We start from the raw sequence: 23,456 nt of genomic DNA, 5'->3' as shown, positions 1-23,456 counted from the left end.
GCACGTAAGTCATGATGTACATGACATGCGTGTCATGATTTTGATGATAACTCGTGTTATTTATGTTCGTCACACGGTCACGTCGGAAGAGACCCATATTGGTGTATATCAATCTAGCGAAACGGCCGCCAGCACCCCATGAGCGTGGCACGTAAGTCACGCTGTACATGACATGCGTGTCATGATTTTCATGATAACTCGTCTTATTTATGTTCGTCACACGGTCACGTCGCAAGATACCAATTTTGGTGTATATCAATCTAGCGAAACGGCCGCCAGCGCCCCATGAGCGTGGCACGTAAGTCATGCTGTACATGACATGCGTGTCATGATTTTCATGATAACTCGTGTTATTTTTGTTCGCCACACGGTCACGTCGCAAAATACCAATTTTGGTGTATATCAATCTAGCGAAACGGCCGCCAGCGCCCCATGAGCGTGGCACGTAAGTCATGCTGTACATGACATGCGTGTCATGATTTTCATGATAACTGGTGTTATTTATGTTCGTCACACGGTCACGTCGGAAGAGACCAATATTGGTGTATATCAAGCTAGCGAAACGGCCGCCAGCGCCCCGTGAGCGTGGCACGTAAGTCATGCTGTACATGACATGCGTGTCATGATTTTCATGATAACTCGTGTTATTTATGTTCGTCACACGGTCACGTCGGAAGAGACCCATATTGGTGTATATCAATCTAGCGAAACGGCCGCCAGCACCCCATGAGCGTGGCACGTAAGTCACGCTGTACATGACATGCGTGTCATGATTTTCATGATAACTCGTGTTATTTATGTTCGTCACACGGTCACGTCACAAGATACCAATTTTGGTGTATATCAATCTAGCGAAACGGCCGCCAGCGCCCCATGAGCGTGGCACGTAAGTCATGCTGTACATGACATGCGTGTCATGATTTTCATGATAACTCGTGTTATTTATGTTCGTCACACGGTCACGTCGCAAGAAACCAATTTCGGTGCATATCAATCTAGCGAGACGGCCGCCAGCGCCCCATGAGCGTCGCACGTATGTCATGCTCTACATGACATGCGTGTCATGATTTTCATGATAACTCGTGTTATTTATGTACGTCACACGGTCACATCGCAAGATGCCAATTTTGGTGTATATAAAGCTAGCGAAACGGCCGCCAGCGCACCATGAGCGTGGCACGTAAGTCATGCTGTACATGACATGCGTGTCATGATTTTCATGTTAACTCGTGGTATTTATGTTCGTCACACAGTCACGTCACAAGATACCAATTTTGGTGTATATCAAGCTAGCGAAACGGCCGCCAGCGCACCATGAGCGTTGCATGTAAATCATGCTGTACATGACATTCGTTTCATGATTTTTATGTTATGACTTGTCATTTATGTTCGTCATACAGTCATGTTACGCCATACCAATTTTGGTGCACATTCGATTAACCAAGCGACCAGGAGAGCACGAAGTCGTAGGAGGCTAGATAGATAGATAGATAGATAGATAGATAGATAGATAGATAGATAGATAGATAGATAGATAGATAGATAGATAGATAGATAGATAGATAGATAGATAGATAGATAGATAGATAGATAGATACGGTCAAAGTCGCAGAAGTTCGCTAAGAAATGCTTCGCATTTAAAATTGCGCGGGAAAAATTGTTCGTGACCCGTCAAAAAGGGGCGAAATTCTGCTTGGCCAAATTTTCGGATCCGTGCATGAAGCTGCTCCGGCATCAGTACAACAATGTAAGTATTTATGTTGTAACCTTATGCTACTAGCTACGTGCCACCAAATGTTTAGTTCATTTGGTGCCGTGGGCCAAAGGGGAAAATTTTCTGAATTCGGGCATTCGAGAGGGGCAAAACGCGACAAAAAGGCATTGAATTGCCTTAGATAATGCCTTATTAAGTGAACCATTTATTTACGCTCAGTATACATGATATTTTATTGTTAAGTATGGTGCGGACGTACAACAGAATATCATCCAGAGGTCCCTGGGAGGAAAACGACATGAAAAAAGCACTGAATGTTTTTCAGGAGTTTCGGAGCAGCACAGCGCCGGGTTCTGTGTGGATTCAATGCGTGGAGTGCAAAGACTGGGCGCATGAAGGCTGCGTGGCTGCCCACGGTGTGAATTTGAAGTGCTTCTGCTGCAAGAACTGACAGGATAAAATTTTTTCAGGCTGTTCGTTTTGCCTCACGCAGCATCTCGTTTTGCCCCGCAGGTTAGGGCAAAATGAGGCATGTGGTGCATTTTTTGTTTTTTTTTATATAATATTTCGAACCGTCGCAGCTTGGCCATATTTATGTAGCACATACCTTGTACCCAAAAGAAAGTTTCTGTGTTGACATTTTAGAGTAACGAGTGAAATAAAAAAATACATTCACTATTTTTCACAATTTTGTCGCATTTTGCCCCGCCTTACCCTACCCAATTTTTGTGGCGCATGGACCGTGACGACGGCATGGCACGCCGACAAGGCGAAACCCTAAGGTGCTTCGCCCCTAAAAAATAGTTAGAGTTAGAGCCGGATAGTTAGGGTTAGAGTTAGGGTTAGGGTTAGATCCGGAGTCGAACCCAGGAATTCTGTGTATCACTCAGCTGTTCTACCACAGAGCCACGCCAGTGCGTTAAAATGCTTCGGATAAAATTTCTATACAAGCCTTATGTAAGGCGAAGAGTCGCGTTAACAGGTATAATATTGCGTGGCACAGAAGGACTGCGGCGCGTCCATCATCGAAGGACGATAGACGTGCTGTAAGAGGGGCATACCGGCACTCTAGAAAGGCAGAAAAAGCACTGTTAAGTACAGCGTACATCTATCTTCTTATAGGTGTTAGGAGGACGTCCGAGAGGTGCGTGGCATACCAACAGCCTACGAGAGAGCGACCCGTTTTATTGACCCGTGAGTGGAAAGGATGACACATTCTTAACTTGACAATGTGCGTTGCTGGGCAAGTTGGTCCACGCTTCATAGATGTGTAGTGCTGAGGACAACTTTGAACGCCTCCGAGGGAGGACATGGGACAAGTGGTCGCTTACACCTTATTTTTTTATTTTTACCTTCACTCCGTTTCGTCCAACCACGTGATGAATGAGAGCACTTTGAACACAGGACAGGTTCGGACCCGGCATCCAGGAAGGCGCGCATTGCTCTTTTATATCTTGCGCATGATCGCAATCTTCAATAATTACGCTTGGCTGCGGATGTTTCACTTACGACAATAAAAAAAGAAAAAAAAAAAACGTTGGCAATATTCAAAGTTCATTCTTTCAGGGACCAAATATAAAACACGGAGAAATCCTTCCTGCTCCACTTTGTACCGAAGGAACCTCACTAGACAACCAATTTGGCACTACACGAACCAAAATGGCAAGACATTCCTCCAAAGAGTGGCACGCACACAAGTACACTACAATGTTTGGACTAGGTGCTGCCAGTATGCTTCCAGCTGTTGGTGCATTCGCTGTGGCGCGCTGGAAATAACAAGTTTCCTCACAAAAGTTTACGGCACTCACAGAAGACCAAATGCTTGCTTTCGAAGCAACTTGCATCACAGTTCTGTCCGTAGCTTCGCTGGAAAGAGAAAGAAAACGGCATCTTAAAGGGACACTAAAGAGAAACAATGAATTGGTTTATATTGATAAAGTGTGCTCGGAGAACTCTTGTGTAGTTTATTTCACCACCATAGGTTTATTATTAGAGGAGAAAACCAAGTTCAAAGTCTCATTTTTAAATTTCTCGCCGAACTTTGCAATTCGTGACGTAAAAGACTTCAAAGAGCATTTAACGTATTTTGGCGCCACTGGCTCGACGAAATTTCCACAAACTCGTTATGTCAAGTCTCTGGCCATCTCAGAGGACAATGTACTTGGATTTAACCCATTAGGAACTACGTAGGCCTAAGCAGGCGCCGTCAAAAATATGTGGTGTCACGGCAAATGGTGCGGGAATTTCAAGGTGGCGTCGCCACCTGTATTTTCTTTTTGCGCGTTTTCTCGCTTATTAAGCGTCTTCGCGCAGAAAGCGTGGTGTTTTTCGTATCGTGGAATAGAGCACTGTACGGGCTGGATTTTACGGCCCGAGTCCGGCCCGGGCCCGCTTTATGAAGCCCGAGCCCAGCCCGGGCCCGTGGTTCCAAGCGCGGGCCCGGCCCGGGCCCGGGCGTACATGACCGAACCCAGCCCGAGCCCGGCCCGGGCCCGGGCGTACTTGACCGTACCCAGCCCGAGCCCGACCCGGGCCCGTCGTTCCACGCCCGGGCCCGGCCTGGGCCCGGCGTTCATTACTAAACTAATCCAGGGCGCGCTTGTTCATGACCAGGTCCGACCCGGGCCCGCTAGAGGATATTAGTTGTTGATGATGATTATTAATGATGCCGTGCGCTTTGTAGCGGGCGATCGGACGGAAAATTCGGTGTGTACATGCATCGAAATGTTGCTTTGCCCGCGGTAGTAGCTCAGCGCTTAAGCTGTTTCGCTGTTAAGTCCTAGGACACGGGTGCGATTCCCGCGGCCACAGCCCGGCCCGGGCCCGTGCTGTGCTCTATCGTGGAAGACTACTTTACTAATGCGAGAAAAATTGTTTTGCTCTTTAGTGTCCCTTTAATCGCCTTTATTGGCGCTGTTTCTTTACACGAAACTGCTGTTCCAAGCTCTTGCACTAGGGACCCAAGAATCTGCACGCGCGATGCGAAGTAGAAGCTGCCTGGGCTATGCGCATGCGCTGCGTCATCGCTGACTAGAAGTTATGACATCACAGCTGCATTTCGCAAATTTCACCGAGCTGTTGAGCTTACTGTCGTAACACAACAACGGTGCTCGATGTGTTGTCCACTGACTACAGGGCGAATTCTTCAACAGCTCATGAACTTTAAGTTTATTCTGGATGACCCTGATGTTTCTTTTATGTGGCTAGGTTCAAATGGATTCCGTAGTTTTCTTTCATGAGATTTACAGCAGGTTTTACATAAGTTTTACAGCATAACTTTTTTTCTTTCATAAGTTTTACTTGCTTGTATGCATATTTTCTGCTCACTGTGCCAATCTGTCTGTGTACGTGCTTGGGAAAGGCTGCCTGTCGGCCCCTTGCTCACGTTTAAGAAGGAGGCGTTGCTCACGTGAAGATCTCTGCGGCCCAGTGCAACAGAGCAACCGCGCCTGCAGCAGCACATTCGTTGCCGAAACTTCTGTAACCAGCAGTTATCTCCTTCCAGCTCTAAACTTCATTTGCGACGCCCGAAGGTCGTGGGATACAATCCCGGCCGCTGCGGCCGCATTTTGATGGAGGCGAAACTCTAGAGACCCATGTACTTAGCTTTATAAGTGCACGTTAAGAACACCAGATGGACGAAATTTTCGGAGCCCTGCACTACGACGTCCCTCACAGTCAAATTGTGGTTTTGGGATGTAAAACCCCAACAAATATTATTATATTGCGATGCCACAGTGATTGTTTTCTAACGTGACACGCGGGGATGCTCTTAAGTTGTATCGCTTCGTGCGACCTACCCAGTGAAGTAAACGTATATCTTTGTGCGTCCTAGTTGTTTTGTTCTTCCCAAAGAAGCACATCCGGGACTGTCGACCAGGAATCTTACACAGGCATACAGTAGGAAACGAAAGACGACACTATAGGCCTTCAAAGAAGAATGGCTTCATGATTTTTGTAGCAGCTCGCATTATTTCGGCCGCGTTCTCATGGACGTAATATATAATTCATGAAATAGAGCGACCCACTACCATCTTGAATTGTTCCGAATCTTCAAGCCTCTATGGTTAGCTCACATGACGGGCTACAGCATTCTTCTGTAGCCCGTCCTTTTTGCAGCTGCCAACTGGCAAGTGTACCTTGTAGTGCAGACGTGTAAAGGTGCAAGCAGGTGCATCCCACCGTAGTAGAAAATAAGAACAGCGCTGGAGCACATCACTGCCACTGAACCGCGAAATAATTCGTGTCCACGTACAACCGTGCCATTCGTAGCCGTTGAAGCCACCAAATTGAACATGATTCGATGCTTTCCAGAATTACTCGCGTGATTTCGCGCTAGTCTACTAAATTATTACCAAGTGAGCCAGTCTTCCCGGTTTATGCTTCAAAGGCTGGTCTGCTGGGAGTCGCGTTGCTTGCCGTCCGTCTGTTCCGCTGGGCAGGATGTTTGGGAACAGCACAGGGCAGCTACAGAGCCGAGGAGCTGCATGTAGGCCCGTCGATACTGGCGGTTCGTGACGCCGTAGATTATGGGGTTGATGCACGCGCTCAGGTACAGCAGCAGTTGACTACCCAAGTGTGCCGCTGGGTGTCGAACCTCGGCGTCCACTACCTGCGGTGTAACCAGCATCACGGTGCTTTCAGGAGAAATTTGCACCATGGTGTCCTGCTCAATCGACGTGAATGCGTTTTTGGTGGTTGAATGAAAATTTACGCGCAAAAGTGGTAAAAAAACATCGTTGGTTCTTCCGTCATGGAAAACGGTATAACACGACAGTGAAGCGTGTCTTTACAAAAGAAGTTCAATGTTCATTGTATATTGATAAATGAGAACTTGCACAATGTCAGCTGGAGTTTGGCGGCTATAGAACCGTTTGATGTGGACGCACCTACGTTGGCGTCTGGTGATACATCTCCATCCCGACGACTAACGTCAATGACCAAGGCTAAACTTTTGTGGTAGCTGAACTAGTTAGACATAAACCCGGACACAGCGTATGGTGAATCCCGCGCAAAGATGGCATCAACAAGCACATCATAACTAGTACTCGATATGCGCTCGTGCAAAGCGTCATCATTTGAGGAGAAAAACGGCATGGTGTGCGCTCTCGAGTAATTGGGTAACCTACACTTCTGATCATGCATACACTACCACACAACGCTTCAGGAACGCGAGAGACAGAGATCGTAGCTTGAGCCGTAAACGTGCGAAGGCGTCCCGCTGCCCGCTTTGTTACAAAGCAAATGCGAGGGTCCTGGGCCAGCTGTCTCCAAACGAGTTTTCCTGCTTCTTGGACTCCCCCCCCCCCCCCCAGTTCGGAGAACGGATTAGACACCTACACCTGCTGTCTTTCCCTGAACTGAGCGCTTCGGTGGGGAGCTGGCTGCTACACGCGGGACCCCTCCGTGGGTCGCGTATTTGCATCGAGTGTGCTTTTGGCTAAGGCTGGTGCCTTTGTTCGTAAAAGGATTACCAGTTCCCCGAGGTGGCATTGTCTCCCCCCCCCCCCTTCCGAACTGGTCGGACGTGAAGAGTGAGGTGGCAGTGGTCTCTGGAGTGCCATCCTGGGGGCGGTGACCTATGTGCCGAAGAGACGGACCCTCCAAAGGCATGCACGTTTGTGATTGGACATTTGCCGCATAAGGAGCTATAGTTGTGCAGCTCCAAAGGCATGCACGTTTGTGATTGGACATTTGCCGCATAAGGAGTTTCCCTGTCTTTGTATTGAAGCGTATTTAAGGAGCAGCAGAGCGTCTGCTCGGCACGGATCGATCGGACTAGATGTCGTTCTGACGATCCTGTCCTCTGGGATGTTGTAAATAAACTTCTGTTAAGTTTTCCTCAACGTCGGTCTCTGCCTCGGCTTCCTGCTGTTCCGGACGTCCCTGGGCCTGCGGTACGACTGTCGCCGATCAGCTCCACGCTACCCCACGAGTCCGCGTCGGCCAACGTCGCCGCTCGTAACAACTGGTGGCAGCGGTGGGATGGAGCCAAATACCCGCTCGTAACAACTGGTGGCAGCGGTGGGATGGAGCCAAATACCCGCTCGTAACAACTGGATGGCAGCGACGGGATTCTGCTCACGACAAGTCGCAACAAGCTCGTGTCAGCATCGGGATCGTCTCCGCCGAGATCATGGCTGCAGGGTGTGGTGAGTGCTTGACTTTCTTCACTGAGATTTTACCAGGCTTTGTCTCGAAAGGTGGTAATTTTGGGTAACTACTCTACGTTGACCTGTGCATGGGAACGTAGCGTCTTAGTAGTAGTGAAGTTAGCAGCACTTGCAGCAACCATGAATCTGAAGGCACTGAAAAAACCGCTTTTACTAGAGTTAGCTAAGAGTTTGGGTTTGGATGTTCGGGAACAAATGAGAAAGCCAGAGATTATCGAGGCTATTGAGAACCTTGAGGCAGACGACGACGAGCTCTCAGAGTGTCTAGAGCTAATTGAGGAAGAAAAAAATGAGAGGCTAAAGCGCGAAAAGCGAGAGGCAGAGGAACGCGAAAGGCGTGAAAGGAGGCAGGCTCGGGAGCGAGAACATGCTCTCAAAATGAAAACACTTCATCGTGAAATTCAGGCGATTAAGTGGCAACGGGCACAATGTCAACTCAAGATTTTCGAGATAGACGAGGACATTGTGTCTTTTCTCGTTAGGTTTGAAAAGGTCTGCGAAGATGTTGGTGTTAACCGAGACCTTTGGTTGGAGAGGCTTGTCACGTTGCTGCCACGCCAAATTGCATGCGTTTTGGAGCGCTTATCCACGGAGGAAGCACAAGACTTTGATAAGGCCAAAGATGCCTTGTTGCGCCACTTTGCTGCTTCAGGGCCTGCTGACTGCGAAAGTCGAGGCACCAAAGACAGCGCTGAAGCGCTTGAGGATGACGCGCGCCGTAAAGCGCTTGAAGCTGAGACCCGTCGCCAGGCGTTAGAGGCCGAAGCCCGTAGTAAGGCGCTTGAGGACGCCAGGGCACTAGAGAAGGAAGCGCGTCACAGAGCGCGGGAACAAGAAGCACTTCGCGTGGCGCAAGAGGCCGAGGCGCTCCGCAAGGCGCGTGAGGATGAATCGCGTCGAAAAGCGCTAGATGAGGAAGCGCGAGAACAAGCACTTCGTGTGGCGCGAGAGACAGAGGCGCTACGCAAAGCGCGTGAGATTGAAGAGTGTCAAAGGCGCGAAGAGCAGGAGGCCGACTTCGAAGGCCAGAGAAAAGGGGCTATCCACGAAAGCGATAGAACGCCCGAAGCTGAAGAGACATCTCAGGGCGAGCTGGCTGACTTAGAGAGTGTCGGGACTACCGTTAGGTCAGACTCAGAGATACCTAGTAACGGCCCAGAAGACAAGTCAGTTCAGCCGCCTGAAGTGTTGGCAGCGCATGTCGAAGGCAGCGCACTTGAGAGTACTAGTGCCGAGACTATGAGCGCTGCGAGCCGTTCGGTGAGAAAAAGGCGCCGACGCAAAAGAAAGGCGAAGAAAAAAGAGACCAGTGGCGGTAAGCGTGCTAGGGCGCTAGCTCGACGCGACGAAATCCCGAAAAGGCGTGCTAGGACAAGTTCCAAGTTGAGAGTCCCGCGGAAATCTAGATCGGACGTGAGGCGCGTCGCGAAAAAACGAATTTCAGTGAAATTCAGACGCCAAAGTCACCAACTGGTCTCATCCTTTTCACGGCCTAGTCGAGGCAGGAGCGCAGCGAGATGTAGCGTACGCCAGAATCGTGACAAAGGCTGTCCCCCACCGTGGCAAAAGGCTGACGGCTTAACCCGGGGGGGCACAATGGGCAAGCGATGCCCTTTGTCAGAATCGAGAGGCAGCGGGTCAAAAGTCGCCGCTACTGAGCGCGTCGGACAGGTTTGTTCTTTGTTCATTTGTCGAGACCGGACCCCTCGAAATCTGTGGCATGCGCGTCTCCCCAGAGCTCGTCTAAAAGGGCGCCGCATGCAGATAGGCACAGTGTAACGTTGAATACTGAGAATTTACCTTGTATTCAATTTTGGGAAGGATGTGCTTGATAATGTTTTGTCGCCTGCCGATGAGGAAGGAATGCAGCGTTGTTTTGTAAAATTTTTACATTACTCTTTATCGCAGAAGCAGACACTGAGGTAGTTGTTTGGTTATTTGTTTGTTTTGTTAATGTTTCTTTTTCATGACCGTTAACGCTATAGTGTAAAGAGCTCTGAATTGTTTTGAAGGAGATGTAGGCTGAGTGTTGGAAGCCTCCGTATTAAATAGCTTTGTTTCGACAGCTGGAAACATAGCTTTTAGCGCTCGAGTAGAGGAGAGCTGTTCGTAGTAGTTAAGGCTAAATGATAAAAGCCTCTGTTTAACGTACTACTGATTTGTTTTTCGTTACGTGTTAGTATGCGCGTCAGTGTAATTTTAGTTTCTCCTTGTTTTGTGTTAAGCGCGTGAGTTTGATTTTCAGTTTTATTTCGTATTTAGTTTGCAGCGTTTTGTTTTCTTAATGTAGTACTCATTTGCCAAGTGCAATGAGTAAAAGGGTTTTAGCCGAAGGCTAGTGTTATGTGCGATTCAGGGAACTTGATGGCATCGGGTACTCTGGCTTGTGTAATTAGGTTCAATTTTTTTTTTGTGACAGGTTTACAATTGCCTTTTTTTTTGTTGATGTGGTCGTGCTTCATCACGACATGTGTTTGTGGATTTGAGCAGCCTATTTCAGGTTTGGTTGTTGGAATTGCTGCTGCTATTGTAATTGAGAACAGGTCATTTTGTTTGGAGTAAAAGCCTGGTGGGTCTCAGGGAGAGAGTACGGGCGCTTGCCTGCTTGGCGGTTGTGGTTCTCGCGTGGTTGACACAGGTGCTGTCTTTCGAGAAGGAATGTTGGCCAGCAGAGCGAGAAGCTTTTCTCCGAACTTGGACGACGCTACCAGATGTTCGAGATCACCGGAGGTGGCGGAGGAATGTAGCAGAGCAGCATCGCGGTGTGTACGGCTTCAGCACATCAGCATTGTCTTCATCGACCTCTCCCCACAAAGGTGATTGACCTTTGTACGTCGAGGTCTCGGCCTGCCGCCGGGGAAGCTGTTACAAAGCAAATGCGAGGGTCCTGGGCCAGCTGTCTCCAAACGAGTTTTCCTGCTTCTTGGACTCCCCCCCCCCCCCAGTTCGGAGAACGGATTAGACACCTACACCTGCTGTCTTTCCCTGAACTGAGCGCTTCGGTGGTGAGCTGGCTGCTACACGCGGGACCCCTCCGTGGGTCGCGTATTTGCATCGAGTGTGCTTTTGGCTAAGGCTGGTGCCTTTGTTCGTAAAAGGATTACCAGTTCCCCGAGGTGGCATTGTCTCCCCCCCCCCCTTCCGAACTGGTCGGACGTGAAGAGTGAGATGGCAGTGGTCTCTGGAGTGCCATCCTGGGGGCGGTGACCTATGTGCCGAAGAGACGGACCCTCCAAAGGCATGCACGTTTGTGATTGGACATTTGCCGCATAAGGAGCTATAGTTGTGCAGCTCCAAAGGCATGCACGTTTGTGATTGGACATTTACCGCATAAGGAGTTTCCCTGTCTTTGTATTGAAGCGTATTTAAGGAGCAGCAGAGCGTCTGCTCGGCACGGATCGATCGGACTAGATGTCGTTCTGACGATCCTGTCCTCTGGGATGTTGTAAATAAACTTCTGTTAAGTTTTCCTCAACGTCGGTCTCTGCCTCGGCTTCCTGCTGTTCCGGACGTCCCTGGGCCTGCGGTACGACTGTCGCCGATCAGCTCCACGCTACCCCACGAGTCCGCGTCGGCCAACGTCGCCGCTCGTAACAACTGGTGGCAGCGGTGGGATGGAGCCAAATACCCGCTCGTAACAGCTTGCGTGTCTCACTGCAACAAAGCACTTACTCAAACTGTATTTAAACGAGACGGAGTGGAAATCGGGGAGCCCTAGCGCTGAGACTGACGAAGCCCGTCTTGTTGGCACTCGTGAGTGCCATGACGCGGTACTTCACTTCACCTCTCCAAGACGGCGACACCGCCCCACGCCAAGAAAATCACTGTGCAAGGAAGAAGATGTGAAAGATATACGGCGCGTTCGTATGGGCACACTGCGCTTCTAACTCTCCGCTGACGGGAACGCCTCTAGCGGCGGAGCGCGCGTCCGTGGGGTGATAGAAGCTTTCGCACGCCGCGGCCGGTGACAGCGTTCATGCCAGCTCCTTCGTGTTTTTCTGCAGTTTTGCGAAGCGTTTCTTCTTTGGCGGTCGTTCCATGGCTCAGCGTCGCAGCATCAAGGTTTGTTGTATTGTGGGCTGTCACAATGTCTGCAACAATTCACCTGGAACAAAGTTTTACTGCTTCCCGAAGGCTCACTGGGAGAAGGAGAGACGCGAACTTTGTATACAACTTGTTCGCCGTGACGAGACTTTTAACACGAAAGTGTTTTATGCCGGGATCCACTACGGCTCCAGTGACGCATTTCCGTCACGGATATGACGTTGTAAAATATAAAGACTAACATATGGCAAAGAAAAAACTATAAGAAGTTTCGTCACCGGGAGTCGAACTGACGATCTCTCGATCGCCAGCGCGCAGCGCGAAACGACTCCGCCACAGACGACATGTGCTCTGCTATGCTAACGGCGAGCTATTTATGTACACCATTTGCCGGTGGCGGTACTCAGAGATCGGCGGTACAGCGTGCTTTCGTTATCACTAGCGAGATGGCGCTAAGGGCTCGAAGAGCGCGCTTTAAAAGTCGTCCCCCACGCGGATTAGCGCGCCTCGACAGGGCGTGGTCGTTCGTGCGGCCGCTTATCTCGTGATTTCGGTGGTTTGTACGTCTTGCGCTCTGCCTGCAAGTTTCCATTGAGAGCACGAAGGTCACCTCGCTCACTGCAGTGGCCACTTTTGCGAAAGGAGCGCGCTGCTCACACAGAAATAAGTTACAACTGTGACAGTTTGCGCTCATCCTATGTATGCTCGTTCCGCGCGTCCTTTCTGCTTGAGCAGCGCATTGCAAGTTTCGAGAGGCTTGCCGTTCTTCGAATACATTACAATTTGATGCTGTAGCATTCATTCCTGCGCGCTTGGGGCGAAAGAATGCACAACAAACGCTCAACTACGTCTATGAAGACACGTTTTACTTTCGCGTTATACCGATTCCTATGACAGAGGGATCAGCCATGTTTTTTTTTTGCATTTTATTCATTGCAGGGTGTTGCGTTTATTCTATGGGAGAGGCGCCCATGGAATGAAACATTGTTTCAGACCTGCCCTAATTGTGATACACCCATTAAGCATGGTCTCCAAATGGCGATATGTTTTTTTTTTCACGCTCAATCGGTATTGCGAAGACATTGTTTAATTCTAGTTCTTATTTCATGCGCAGCGTCGACGGAACAGACTGGAAGCCCACAGAAAATAGCAGAATAGCAAAATAGCACTACAGGCATTTCGTGGGCAATGCTAAGGCTAGTGAACAGGAGCACCCAGCCTACTGCCCAACGATTTTTCAATCCCCTTACAAGGAGCTGGAATAGGTCGCTCATGTGAACGTTACGAAAGGTGCGGTAACATTTATGCGTGTTTCGCATGTTTAGTCTCGACAGCGATGAATATTCCTTTCGTTCTAGACGTATTCAATTCAAGGCTGGTGTACCTGTTTAGCGCTTGCCATGCTCGTATATTATTTTGTTAGTTTACATAACAAAATCTTCGGGCTAAAATTGGTTTTCTATATGTCTGCACGTACACGCGTCCACTGCCGTAGCGTGCTTGCACTAGCCGGCTATGCCTGCTCTGCAGTCGCAGGTCGCGTCAATCACGCACCTGTTTCGAGAGAGCTTCAAAACAACAAAGCAGAACGAAATAAAACGAGAACATTGGATAATAATGCTTACTTAATCTCAACTTCATGGTCTCCGACGGAGCGTTGATGCGCGTTTGGGACACACACCGACTTATCACCACGCTTCCGTCCTCATAGACAAGTACTTCACCACTGTAAGTCAGATTGAGCGCGACTGTACAAGACCTTCGTCGTATCTGTCGCTGCTGGCGGCGATCGTCCCGGCAAGGGGATCGAGCACAGGTTGTAGGAAGCTTTGCTGTCATTCAACGGCCCATCGGTCGCGCAGCAAGCATGTTATGACGCAATAGAACACTGCTAAACTACCATGTATTATACACAAGGAATTCGCAGACACGTTGAACAATAAAATGCGTGGTTGTTGCCACTCTGTCCCACTTCGTTGACTGTCGCACACATTCCTTTCAGAACTTGACATCCTTTGAGAACACGTAAAATCCGAGTCCTTTTGCTTCAGGCTGCTGTTGTAGCATCCCAGCACGTAGCACATGAACCCAACCGCCGCAACTCATCCAACTACGGCCACTAAAGCTCGTTAACCCATATATGCCCAGTGTCCTATATATAGGACGCTTCTTTGATGCACTCTAAAATCGCTATTTCTTTAGCTGATGACCGGAGCCACCTACAGCACATCAAGCAGGCCTCATTCTCAACGTGTGCAAGCCTAGACATTGCTTGCTTTTCATGCTGCCACGTGCCGACCGTTTTCTTCGGGCAAACGCGTGCTTTGTGTGAAAGACGTCATGGAGAGGAAGAAGTGCACGTGAAATGCCGACCGCTTTCTCCGGGCAAACGCGTCCTTTGTATGAAAGACGTCATGAAGAGGAAGAAGTGCAATGTCGGCGTGCACGTGAAATGTTTCAAGGCAATTCTATTCTATATTATTATTATTAGTGTAATTTTAACTCTAATTCATTTATACTTCTTTCGTATTAATTAAACAAAGCTTTAACTTCAATTTTAATTTTTCCTTTAAAAGCTAACCGGTTCTTGGCCAATCCCCCAGTGTGGGTATGAGCCACAGCTTCCAGAGTCTACTCTACTCTACTTTTATCACACCCGCACATAGTACCCCTAATGCCCAGTGTATATGTATAGGACGGCTTGAAAAACAGTGTTGCGTTTACCTGGCAGTAAATAAAGAACTTGTGCTTTCTTTTGAGGGTAGAAGTACACTTTTTCTGAAAAGAAATATTTGTTTTGTCATTTTTTTTTAGTTTGAACATATATGGGTTAATGCAGCTCGGCTATGCACGTACCGGGTGCTACAAGTACCGGCAAGCCCTGCAGCAGCAGTGGCGTACTACAACTCGCGGTGAGATCGTTCTGTTATCTTACAGGCTTATGCACGGTAACTGGGACAGCTCGGTGAACAAGAAAACCAGCGCAGCGCCTTCTGAGAGCGTGATTGACCGGGCCCATCGGTACGATTTCAAACTTTTTTGGAAGCGCAAAAACCTATAGCGAGTGAAGACAACCAGCCCACAATGATAGGTGCTTGATGTACAACTCTAAAGCGTACGAGTTATGCGGTGAATGTTTGATCCATTGTTTGGCTTCCTGCTCTCCTGTGGCCCGAAACTAGAGTGCACTAGAACCGTTCACTCTACCCAGAACTTACCCATTCTACTCCCTATCATCATCGTCAGCAGCAGCAGCCTAGTATATGTCCATTGCAGGACGAAAGCCCCTCTCAATGATTTCCATACATCTTGTGCGAGCACATTTCATTATTTTCCAGCGAACATTTTTTTTTACCTAGCTCTTGCTGCCGTCTCTCGGCAGCATTTCCCATCTTCTGGCATCCATTCCGTAGCTGTAAGTGACCATCGGCTGTCTGTCCTGCCATCGTGCAATTATCCAACAACTGTAGCATTCCGTTAGTTCACATGCGACAGCTTCTCTGAAAGGCTTCGTGCAGGCCTCACCTTGACGATGGTGATGGGTAAATAACAGGCGAGGAATGACAGGAAGATGACGAGCACCATGCGTGTGATTCGCCACTCGTCCCGACGTCGACGCGCAGCTTCACCGTGCGCCTCCACTTGCAGCCTACGTATTGACAGTGTCCGTGGCTTTACTTCAGCTAGTAGATATTTCGCAACAAGCGTTAACTTTGTTAAACATGCACAATGGAACCAATGACATGTCCGCATCTCGTCAACCTCCCGCCTTGTAAAAGCTATCCTCTTTTGGGCGTATTTATCAGGATTCATGAAAAGACGCAAGAATACTCCAAGATTTATGACGCGAATGCGCCTTGTTTCCACTTTTTTTTTCTTTTTGCCTGCGACCGGAAGACAGACGTTGCCTAAAACGGCAAGCGTCTGAACTTCCGGATTCATAATTTCGGAATTGGCACTGTGCACTCTCAACCCATTGTATGTAAGCGCCGAGCGTATGTCGATGAGCGTGCGCTCTATGAACACTGCATGCTTTCGACCACACGTAGAACTTCACCATTTGACTGTATCTGTGGCCCTTTAGCCTGCCTCACGCAACAGGGTGTGCGATGAAATTTCTGTTTACATATTTGGATGATATCGGTCAACTCGACAAACTTCAGTTGTACCTTGCCTGTCACCGTCATTCACCTTTTATGCAGCGAAATTTGCCATTTCACTGTAGGACGATGCACACGATGAAAAACCCTACCAGCGCACGTCCTCGTCCAAAAGACAGAAAAGTGAGTGTCTGATTCCTTCCCCCCACCCAACCCCCTATTTTAACATTTTTTTTTTCCTTTTTTTTTCGCACCTCTCTTCCCGCGTCTTTTTCTCCCAACTCCACTTTCCCACGCGGAGTACCAAGTCAGCGATTTCTTTACGCCGGCTAAGTTCTCTGCATTTTAATAAAGGGTTCATTTTCTCACTCTCTCTGTCTAAGCGCCGAACAACTACAATGCTGTATTTGAAAGTGTGTTATCCTGTGGTGTGCAAGGAAAAAACTTAAAAAGCTAAACCATGGGTCTAATTTTTCGCGAACTTTCTCGCAATCTTTCCTTACTGGTCCAATGAACAAACATGGCAATTTCTACGGCTTCCAGCAGGTTGCCTTAGTTCAAGCCAAAAACTAACCTCGCCTTCCGCGCGTGCCTGAAGATGGCGGCGTAGCAGTAGACGATCGCCAGACAGGGCACGAGAAAGGCGGCAACGAACAGGAACGCCTTGGGTGACCTTCCGCCCGATGCAACCACTGAGCATCCAGGACTGCGCGGGTCCGGTCCGAAGCGACCCCAGACGCCAGCCAGAGTAGGGGCTAGCAGGAAACACGGGGCAAGCCACGTGGCAGCCACCATCCACCAAATACCGGCACGCCCGTACAGTCGGCCGTAGAGGGAGGGCCGCACCACAAGCACGTATCTGGGACAGTATACAGTGAAAACTTGTTTGGTTGTAAATACCGTCACAAACGCAATACTTGGTAATAATAACTGTTGAGGCTTTACGTCCCAAAACCACGATATGATTATGAGAGACGCCGTATGGGAGGGCTCCGGAAATTTCGATCACCTGGGGTTTCTTAACGTGCGCCTAAATCTAGGCACACGGGCCTCCATCATTTCGCCTCAATCGAAATGCGGCCGCCGCGACCGGGATTCGATCCCGCGACCATCGGGCCAGCAGTCGAACACCATAACCCTAAGACCGCCGCAGCGTGTGGAAACGGCTATTCGAGCTACAAACATCGACACTACGTCGCATGCGAGGGCCGTATAAATAAACGTCGATTAACTTACTCATTGCCTGCTATCGTGCGTGCGCTGATATAATTTTGTTCGGGCTGATCACGTGCCTGTCTAGAACATATTCTGTTAGTTCATTTTCTTTCTTGAATGTCAAACTTCGCAAGTCACTTTTGTTTTTACTACGCAGTCAAGGCAGCGTCTTCTATATGATCGTCGCGTGGGTGAATGCAACATTTTTTTTCTTTTTATACGCTCATCGAACAACTATCAGTTCCAGTTCATGGCAAACAGCAACGCTTGCTGGTCAGTTGTCTCTGTCAAAAGCAACGCGTGCGCCAATATTGCGTATAGGAGCGGCTATGCGTTGATAGATCGATAGAAATCAGTTATTCTTGTGAATGAACCTGCAATGCTCACATACTCAGTATCTAAAAATAGACACATTGACTTAAGCTTGTAACTGAGTAGTGTCTTAGTAAGCTTCAGACTGTTGTTAAAATATCGCCCTCGGCCTTGCACTTAGCGCACATCGCACCACATGTTACGCATCCGATGTGCTGCCGCATTGCTGCCTTACGCCGTTTATAATAAACGTTTATGGCCTACAAAGATATGATAATTTGTGTACCCTACCACGATTTATCAAAATTAGTCACTACTGGGGCAGCTGTGACGTCTACCGATAGTACAGCTTTCATACGAACAGCCGAACATCGTTACAACGAAGTATCATGGGGTCACAGTTATGTTAGTTATATGAAATAGTCGTTGTAACAGTAGAGAAAGAAATCGGCACTAACAAATCGGCAGCATCGCTCACGCGAAAATCTTAGATACCAAAACAAATTATTCTAGGCTTCAAATCCACTATAAAAGTGGTAATCATCACCTGTCTCCTAGTGGCATTTCAAGCTAAACAGACGTAAACATCACAACGTGAAATTACAACTCAACAGAGTTCGTTTGACAAGACAGGCATGCTTTCAAATTTATTTGACGAAGGCCGTGACCGCATTTTAACGACATTTTTAATGTCTCAACCGCCTTAAAAATGTTGTTGGAAATTGTCTTTCAATTATACCTTTAACAACGGAGCTGTTTAAGCTTTGCAAAACTTCGTGATCATCCACACAAAACTGGGTGGGTATGCGCCACAGAAAGCGTATATGTGCCATGCAGCTCCTAGACATAGTCGTGTATAGTATAGTATAGTATAGTATGGTATAGTATAGTATAGTATAGTATAGTATAGTATAGTATAGTATAGTAAGGGTATGGTAAAGGGAAGTAAGATTGAGGAGGAATGATGTGAGGGTGGGGAGGGAAATGAGGATAGACGACTAGTGCGTAGCTGTCCCAAATGGTTTTGCTTTTTATGCTACCTTTTGAGTTTTGCGCCTCACGTAAATTAAACAGCCGATATCACGGTGGCGCCCGCATTTTCACTTTCGCTATAAAAATAATAAGTGTCATCGAAACAAAGTGTGGCCAACCAAAGTTCGTATTTAGTTCGCTGTAACCGATAATTCGTTATATCAGTGTTCGTTGTAACGAGGTTCAGCTGTGTACAATTCTTCTTTCGCTCTGTCTTCTTTGATATTAAAACGTGTCAATTCTAATAACTCTCGCGGTTCTTAAGAGAATTTGTAGCTGGGCTAGTTGGTTCATAATGCTAAACATCGGCGCGCTAATTGGGTACAGCACATAGAAAAACACGCACGTGCGCAGGACAAGCGCTAACTCGCAACTATCTTTATTGTGAAAAAACTTTCCTACGTATATACACTGTACAGCGGGCATGCGCAAGCGCACTGCCCATCATAGCCACACACAAAAAAAAGAACCAAAAATTAAATATATCTCCACAATGCAGATTAGAACATAAAAAGTCACAGTTTCGCCGCAAGGCCGAAGCAATGAATGCGATAGTAAGAAACTAATGCTATACGAGGTGAGGCTCGCCAATGGATACTCTCAGTTTGAACAGCGCTCCTGTTGCAAAGGCGGCCGAAGCAGCGAAGGAAACTAGCGTGCTTCAAGTGTCGAGCTGTGACACTTGATAATTCGCGCTCATCTTCTGTTTGTTCGTTTAGCGGCGTCCCTTGAGCTCGAGTGGCTTCCGTACGCTCCGTAACATGAGCGCGGACATCACGGTGAAAGCGTGAAACATCCCTCTTTCCCTCAGCACAAGAAAACCGCGCGAGCAGACAGCGGAAGGGCAAGGTTCTCCCTGAAGAAGCGAGCGAGCTCGCCGACGACTTTTAAATGCGCCTGTCGCGCTCCTAACGCCATCTCGCTGGTAATTAAGAAACGCTTATAAGCGCAGCCGTCTCTGAGTCCGTCCAGCGGTAAAGGGTGTGTATATAACGCTCGCCGTTACCTACGTGGAGGATATGCGTTTCGTGGCGTAGTGACTAGCGCCACTCGCTGCGGAGGAAGAGGTCCCTGGTTCGATTCCGCGGTGCGAAAGCATTTTTCTTAATTATTTTTCTTTGGGGCTTTTATATATGTATATATATATATACATACTTATACATATACGGTGCATGACGGCGGCGACGGCGACGGCAAAATCCAGCCGAGACTGTCCGTATAATTGCTATCGCAATAAAATCTAAAAATTCATTTTCTTTGTTGCGCAACACCACAGAAGTATCAGTGACACAGTCACTTCCTTTCTTTCTGGTATGGTGCGCTTCTCTAAGTTCTCTGGCCACCGCATTCCAAATCTTTCCCGAAATTCGAATACTAGCAAGCTTTGGCTCACAGGCACATTACCTGCAGTGAATAGATAAATGAAATGATGCATTATTGGAAACAGAGCGCTCGTGTTTCCGCGGTTCTGTTGACACGCCCACCTGTTGACGGCGATGGCTGTGATGGACAGGAGCGAGACTCCCACGTTGAGGTACCGGCCGGCGGCCACAAGTCGACACAGGAGCGGGCCGTGGGTCCAAGCACCCTGCAGGAGACTGGACGCCGCGAAGGGCAGGTTCAGTGAGCAGAAGCACAAGTCGGCCGCCGAGAGGCTAACGATGAACACGGACGACGCGTTGCCGCTGTGTTCCCGGCGCATGCGCAGTAAGAGCGCGGCTATCGTGAGTGCGTTGCCCACCGTGCCGGCGACGGCGACGGCTATCACGAAGGCGCCTCCAGCGGAGGACACTTCCATTCCGTCTTCCGTGTCAGGGTGGGACGGTATATCTGCGAGTTTCCAATAGGCGTCAGGAGAGTTCTTTACACGGTGTTCCGTAGAATCGGTGCGCAAATCAGCGATAATTTGAACAACAACAGCAACAAAAAACACGGCGTGTAATTGTGAAGCAGCTTAGTCAACTATCTCATTGGCGGCGTTCTCGAGTCGTAAATTTTTGCTTAGTACACTTCATCGGGTAGGCCACTAGCTGCACACAACTATCCTCGGTAGGTGCCAGTGTTCAGGGGCATAGCGTGCCAGTGTGTGAGTGGCAGCTTCAAGGATGTTTGTTGTGAGGCATATCCATCACATCAGACGAAGCTGCTCTGTGTGCAGATCGTTAGTGAGTGTTCTCGGGGGGAGCAATAAAATAAAAGCAAAAAAATAACGGCAAGGTAGAAAACGGCTGAGCTGTAGGTCCAGATTCTTATGCGGAGGAAAGCGGCGAATGGCGGGTGCAGCTCGAAATACACAGAAATCTAAGAAGCGATTTACGTAGTAAAGCACTGTTTCTAACGTCACACGGTCCCTTATAAATGCATTTGCCTAAGGCGACTCGAAGGTGATAGCCACGTGTTCTTTTCCTTCCGAGTCGATTCTATTAATCCCCCCCCCCCCCCCATTCCCCGTAAGGCCCGTAAGATCTCTGCTACCAACCAGGTTTTTCACCGCTTCCGGGATCGAGGGCATTGCAAGCTTTCTGCACCTCTAGTGGTTCTGCAGGGCCTCCGGGATCGGCCCACATTTGGCCAAGTGACGATGTCATCTGATGGCGTCAAGACTTGACGCCATGTTATGTGACATCACAGTGACATCATGAAGACGTAACTGCGGCGTCACAAAATTTGGCGGCCCGTCACGTCATGATGGCGTCATAAGGTGACGTCATTACATGGTGATTATTTTTTGCATCTCTCGTGTCGACACCGATGCCGCCGACGCCGACAGTCACTTTTCGCGTTTGATGAGGCACCTAAGGCTTTCGCCTTAAAAACTGCATTTCGTGGAAACATCGCGGCTTCTGAAATGACCATCTCTCGTTTCACAACGTTGTTAACCGTCTTTCGTCTCGTGAGAAATCACCGGCTTACTGAAGAAAATTATTCATGCTCATCTAAGTAAAGCGTCACCCATTAACCAAACCTTACGTGATTTCCATGCGCATAGCTATAGGTGGCAAAGCAACTGGAATTGACTCATGCTTATGAAATCTGCGAGCGTATCATGTACCACCGTATGATACCGTATTGTACTGCATGTGCTCGATGTTCAATATTTCACAATGTTTAAAACAACTGAATGCAGCAAGGCGGGAAATAAACGTGGACAGTCTGACCGAAAGTCCATAAGAAGAAGCATAGTTGCCACGAATTGAGATCAAGTGAAAGTTTTGTTTCGGCGCGTTAATTGATTGTGTCCCCTGCTCGAGATATAGAAGTAAAATTCCTATAATGTCAATCATCCAAACGTATCAGAAAGGAACAAACAAACCTTGTAATATAAGTAATAACGCTTCATTGATTTACACTTGAAGAAAGAAGCCGTGCGCGCGGCACAATTTTCTTTAATGAATAATAACTTTTACAAAAAGTTCTACAAAAGCTGTGAAACATATACACTTCAATAATTATGAAGAACTACTCTCCTTGCATGCATCGTGAGGTTTTTTTCAGTTGTCGTCTACAGTAGGCAAGCCACAATATACAACACTCAAGGTCCTAATTAGCAAGAACCACTCCCGCTAGAATTATTGTTAAGACAAAATTTCAGCCAGTCGCTTCGCATATCGCTAGCGAAGACGGCCAGCCAACAGCCAAGACCGAAGGAAGTGTATTGCGAGTTCCGCCTCATATTCGAACGCTGTCACAGGGGCCTAATTCTAAAAAGCTCTTCTTTCGCGTGTGTTCTTTGCCCATGGCCGGCCACCGCCGCTAATAGTGAGGACAGTGGCAGGACTGGCTGAAATTTTTGTGTGTGAGTGGTATTTGTGAATTTGCGCTTAGGTTTACTTTCTGGAAGAGCAGTAAAGCTCCCTACATCTACAAGCATACGTTTTTTTGTTCTCTCTTTTTTTTCTTTTTTTTTTTTTGCTGTAGAGAAAAGGTGTGTTGATCGACCGCCTTTTTTCTGGAACAAGGACAGGCGGACGGCAGGAACGCTGCGCGTTAGTTATGAAAAAAAAAAAAAGATTTTCCGCGTTCCCGTAGAAACTAAGCTGCTACAGCAGATGTGCAACATGCAGCATTAGTAGATAACACAAAATTTTGTACTCACGTTAGTTGCGGTAGTTCAGAAGAGATGGAGAACTACTCACGGCGCACGTTGTCCTTTCTTTAAGTCCATGGAGTCTGGCAGCGCATTCCAAAACGTTGATGTTAAAATGCATGAACGCACTTTGACACCTTCAATATCTTCCTTTGAACGTCTTCAATGTCAGAATGACCTTACCCGCATAAAGCACAAGCTTACGACAGTCGTGTTTGGATCACAGTGGTCCACTGCGTTGGCTTGAGAACAAATCCAGCATATGTCACCGCCGTGAATAAAAGTTCTCATTGGAAGACCATAGTTCCTTTGACTACGAAGGAAAATGATGAGCTCAAGCTTTTTTTCTCCTTGCCTGAGGTCAGCTTCCGTTGAGGCGGAATGAACTCCTACGTTGAGAAATGCCTCGACTTTTCCTGCTTCTGCAAAGTGATTGTTGGCTTGAACGTAGTTTTCTCGGTGGCTTCCCAAGTCCAACGGACTTCCGTGGTGAGGTAGGTGTGATGAGGGAGCAGCCTAGCATGCCTCGAACGTAGCCGGAAACGCGCGGGCAGCGGTGGACCGATGGTTACAGAGACATGTGCTGTGGTGTCGCACTTCTTCACGCTTCTTCGTCTGGCACAGAAAAAGAGCATGCTGGAGTGTTGCACAGAACGCCTGATATTGGGCTGTCGAAGGTGTCCGCTGCGTCCACTGGGAGCACATCCGCACGCCGGGGTCAGATTGAACGGGGAGGGGGATGAGCTGTCTGGGAAAACTGTACGCAGGAAGTTCGTTTA

The 23,456-nt window shown here is 48.2% G+C and overlaps 1 protein-coding gene across 1 annotated transcript; it reads right to left on the bottom strand.

Moving 5' to 3' along the window:
• Positions 1-2,856: 2,856 nt before the first annotated feature.
• LOC119393969 (G-protein coupled receptor moody) lies at positions 2,857-23,125 on the bottom strand. Its single transcript, XM_037661174.1, has 6 exons — positions 22,687-23,125; positions 20,075-20,420; positions 16,606-16,890; positions 15,457-15,580; positions 6,070-6,326; positions 2,857-3,580 (listed from the first exon to the last, which is right to left on the bottom strand). Exons 2-5 carry the CDS (start codon positions 20,386-20,388, stop codon positions 6,099-6,101), a joined length of 951 nt encoding a protein of 316 aa, XP_037517102.1. The 5' UTR covers positions 20,389-20,420; positions 22,687-23,125; the 3' UTR covers positions 2,857-3,580; positions 6,070-6,098.
• Positions 23,126-23,456: the final 331 nt, after the last annotated feature.

The sequence above is a fragment of the Rhipicephalus sanguineus genome, chromosome 5 (genome assembly GCF_013339695.2).
Source record: "Rhipicephalus sanguineus isolate Rsan-2018 chromosome 5, BIME_Rsan_1.4, whole genome shotgun sequence".
Classification (NCBI taxonomy): Eukaryota; Metazoa; Arthropoda; class Arachnida; order Ixodida; family Ixodidae; genus Rhipicephalus; species Rhipicephalus sanguineus.
Note: the sequence above shows the minus strand (reverse complement) of the source record. Positions and strands in the feature narration are given on the sequence as shown.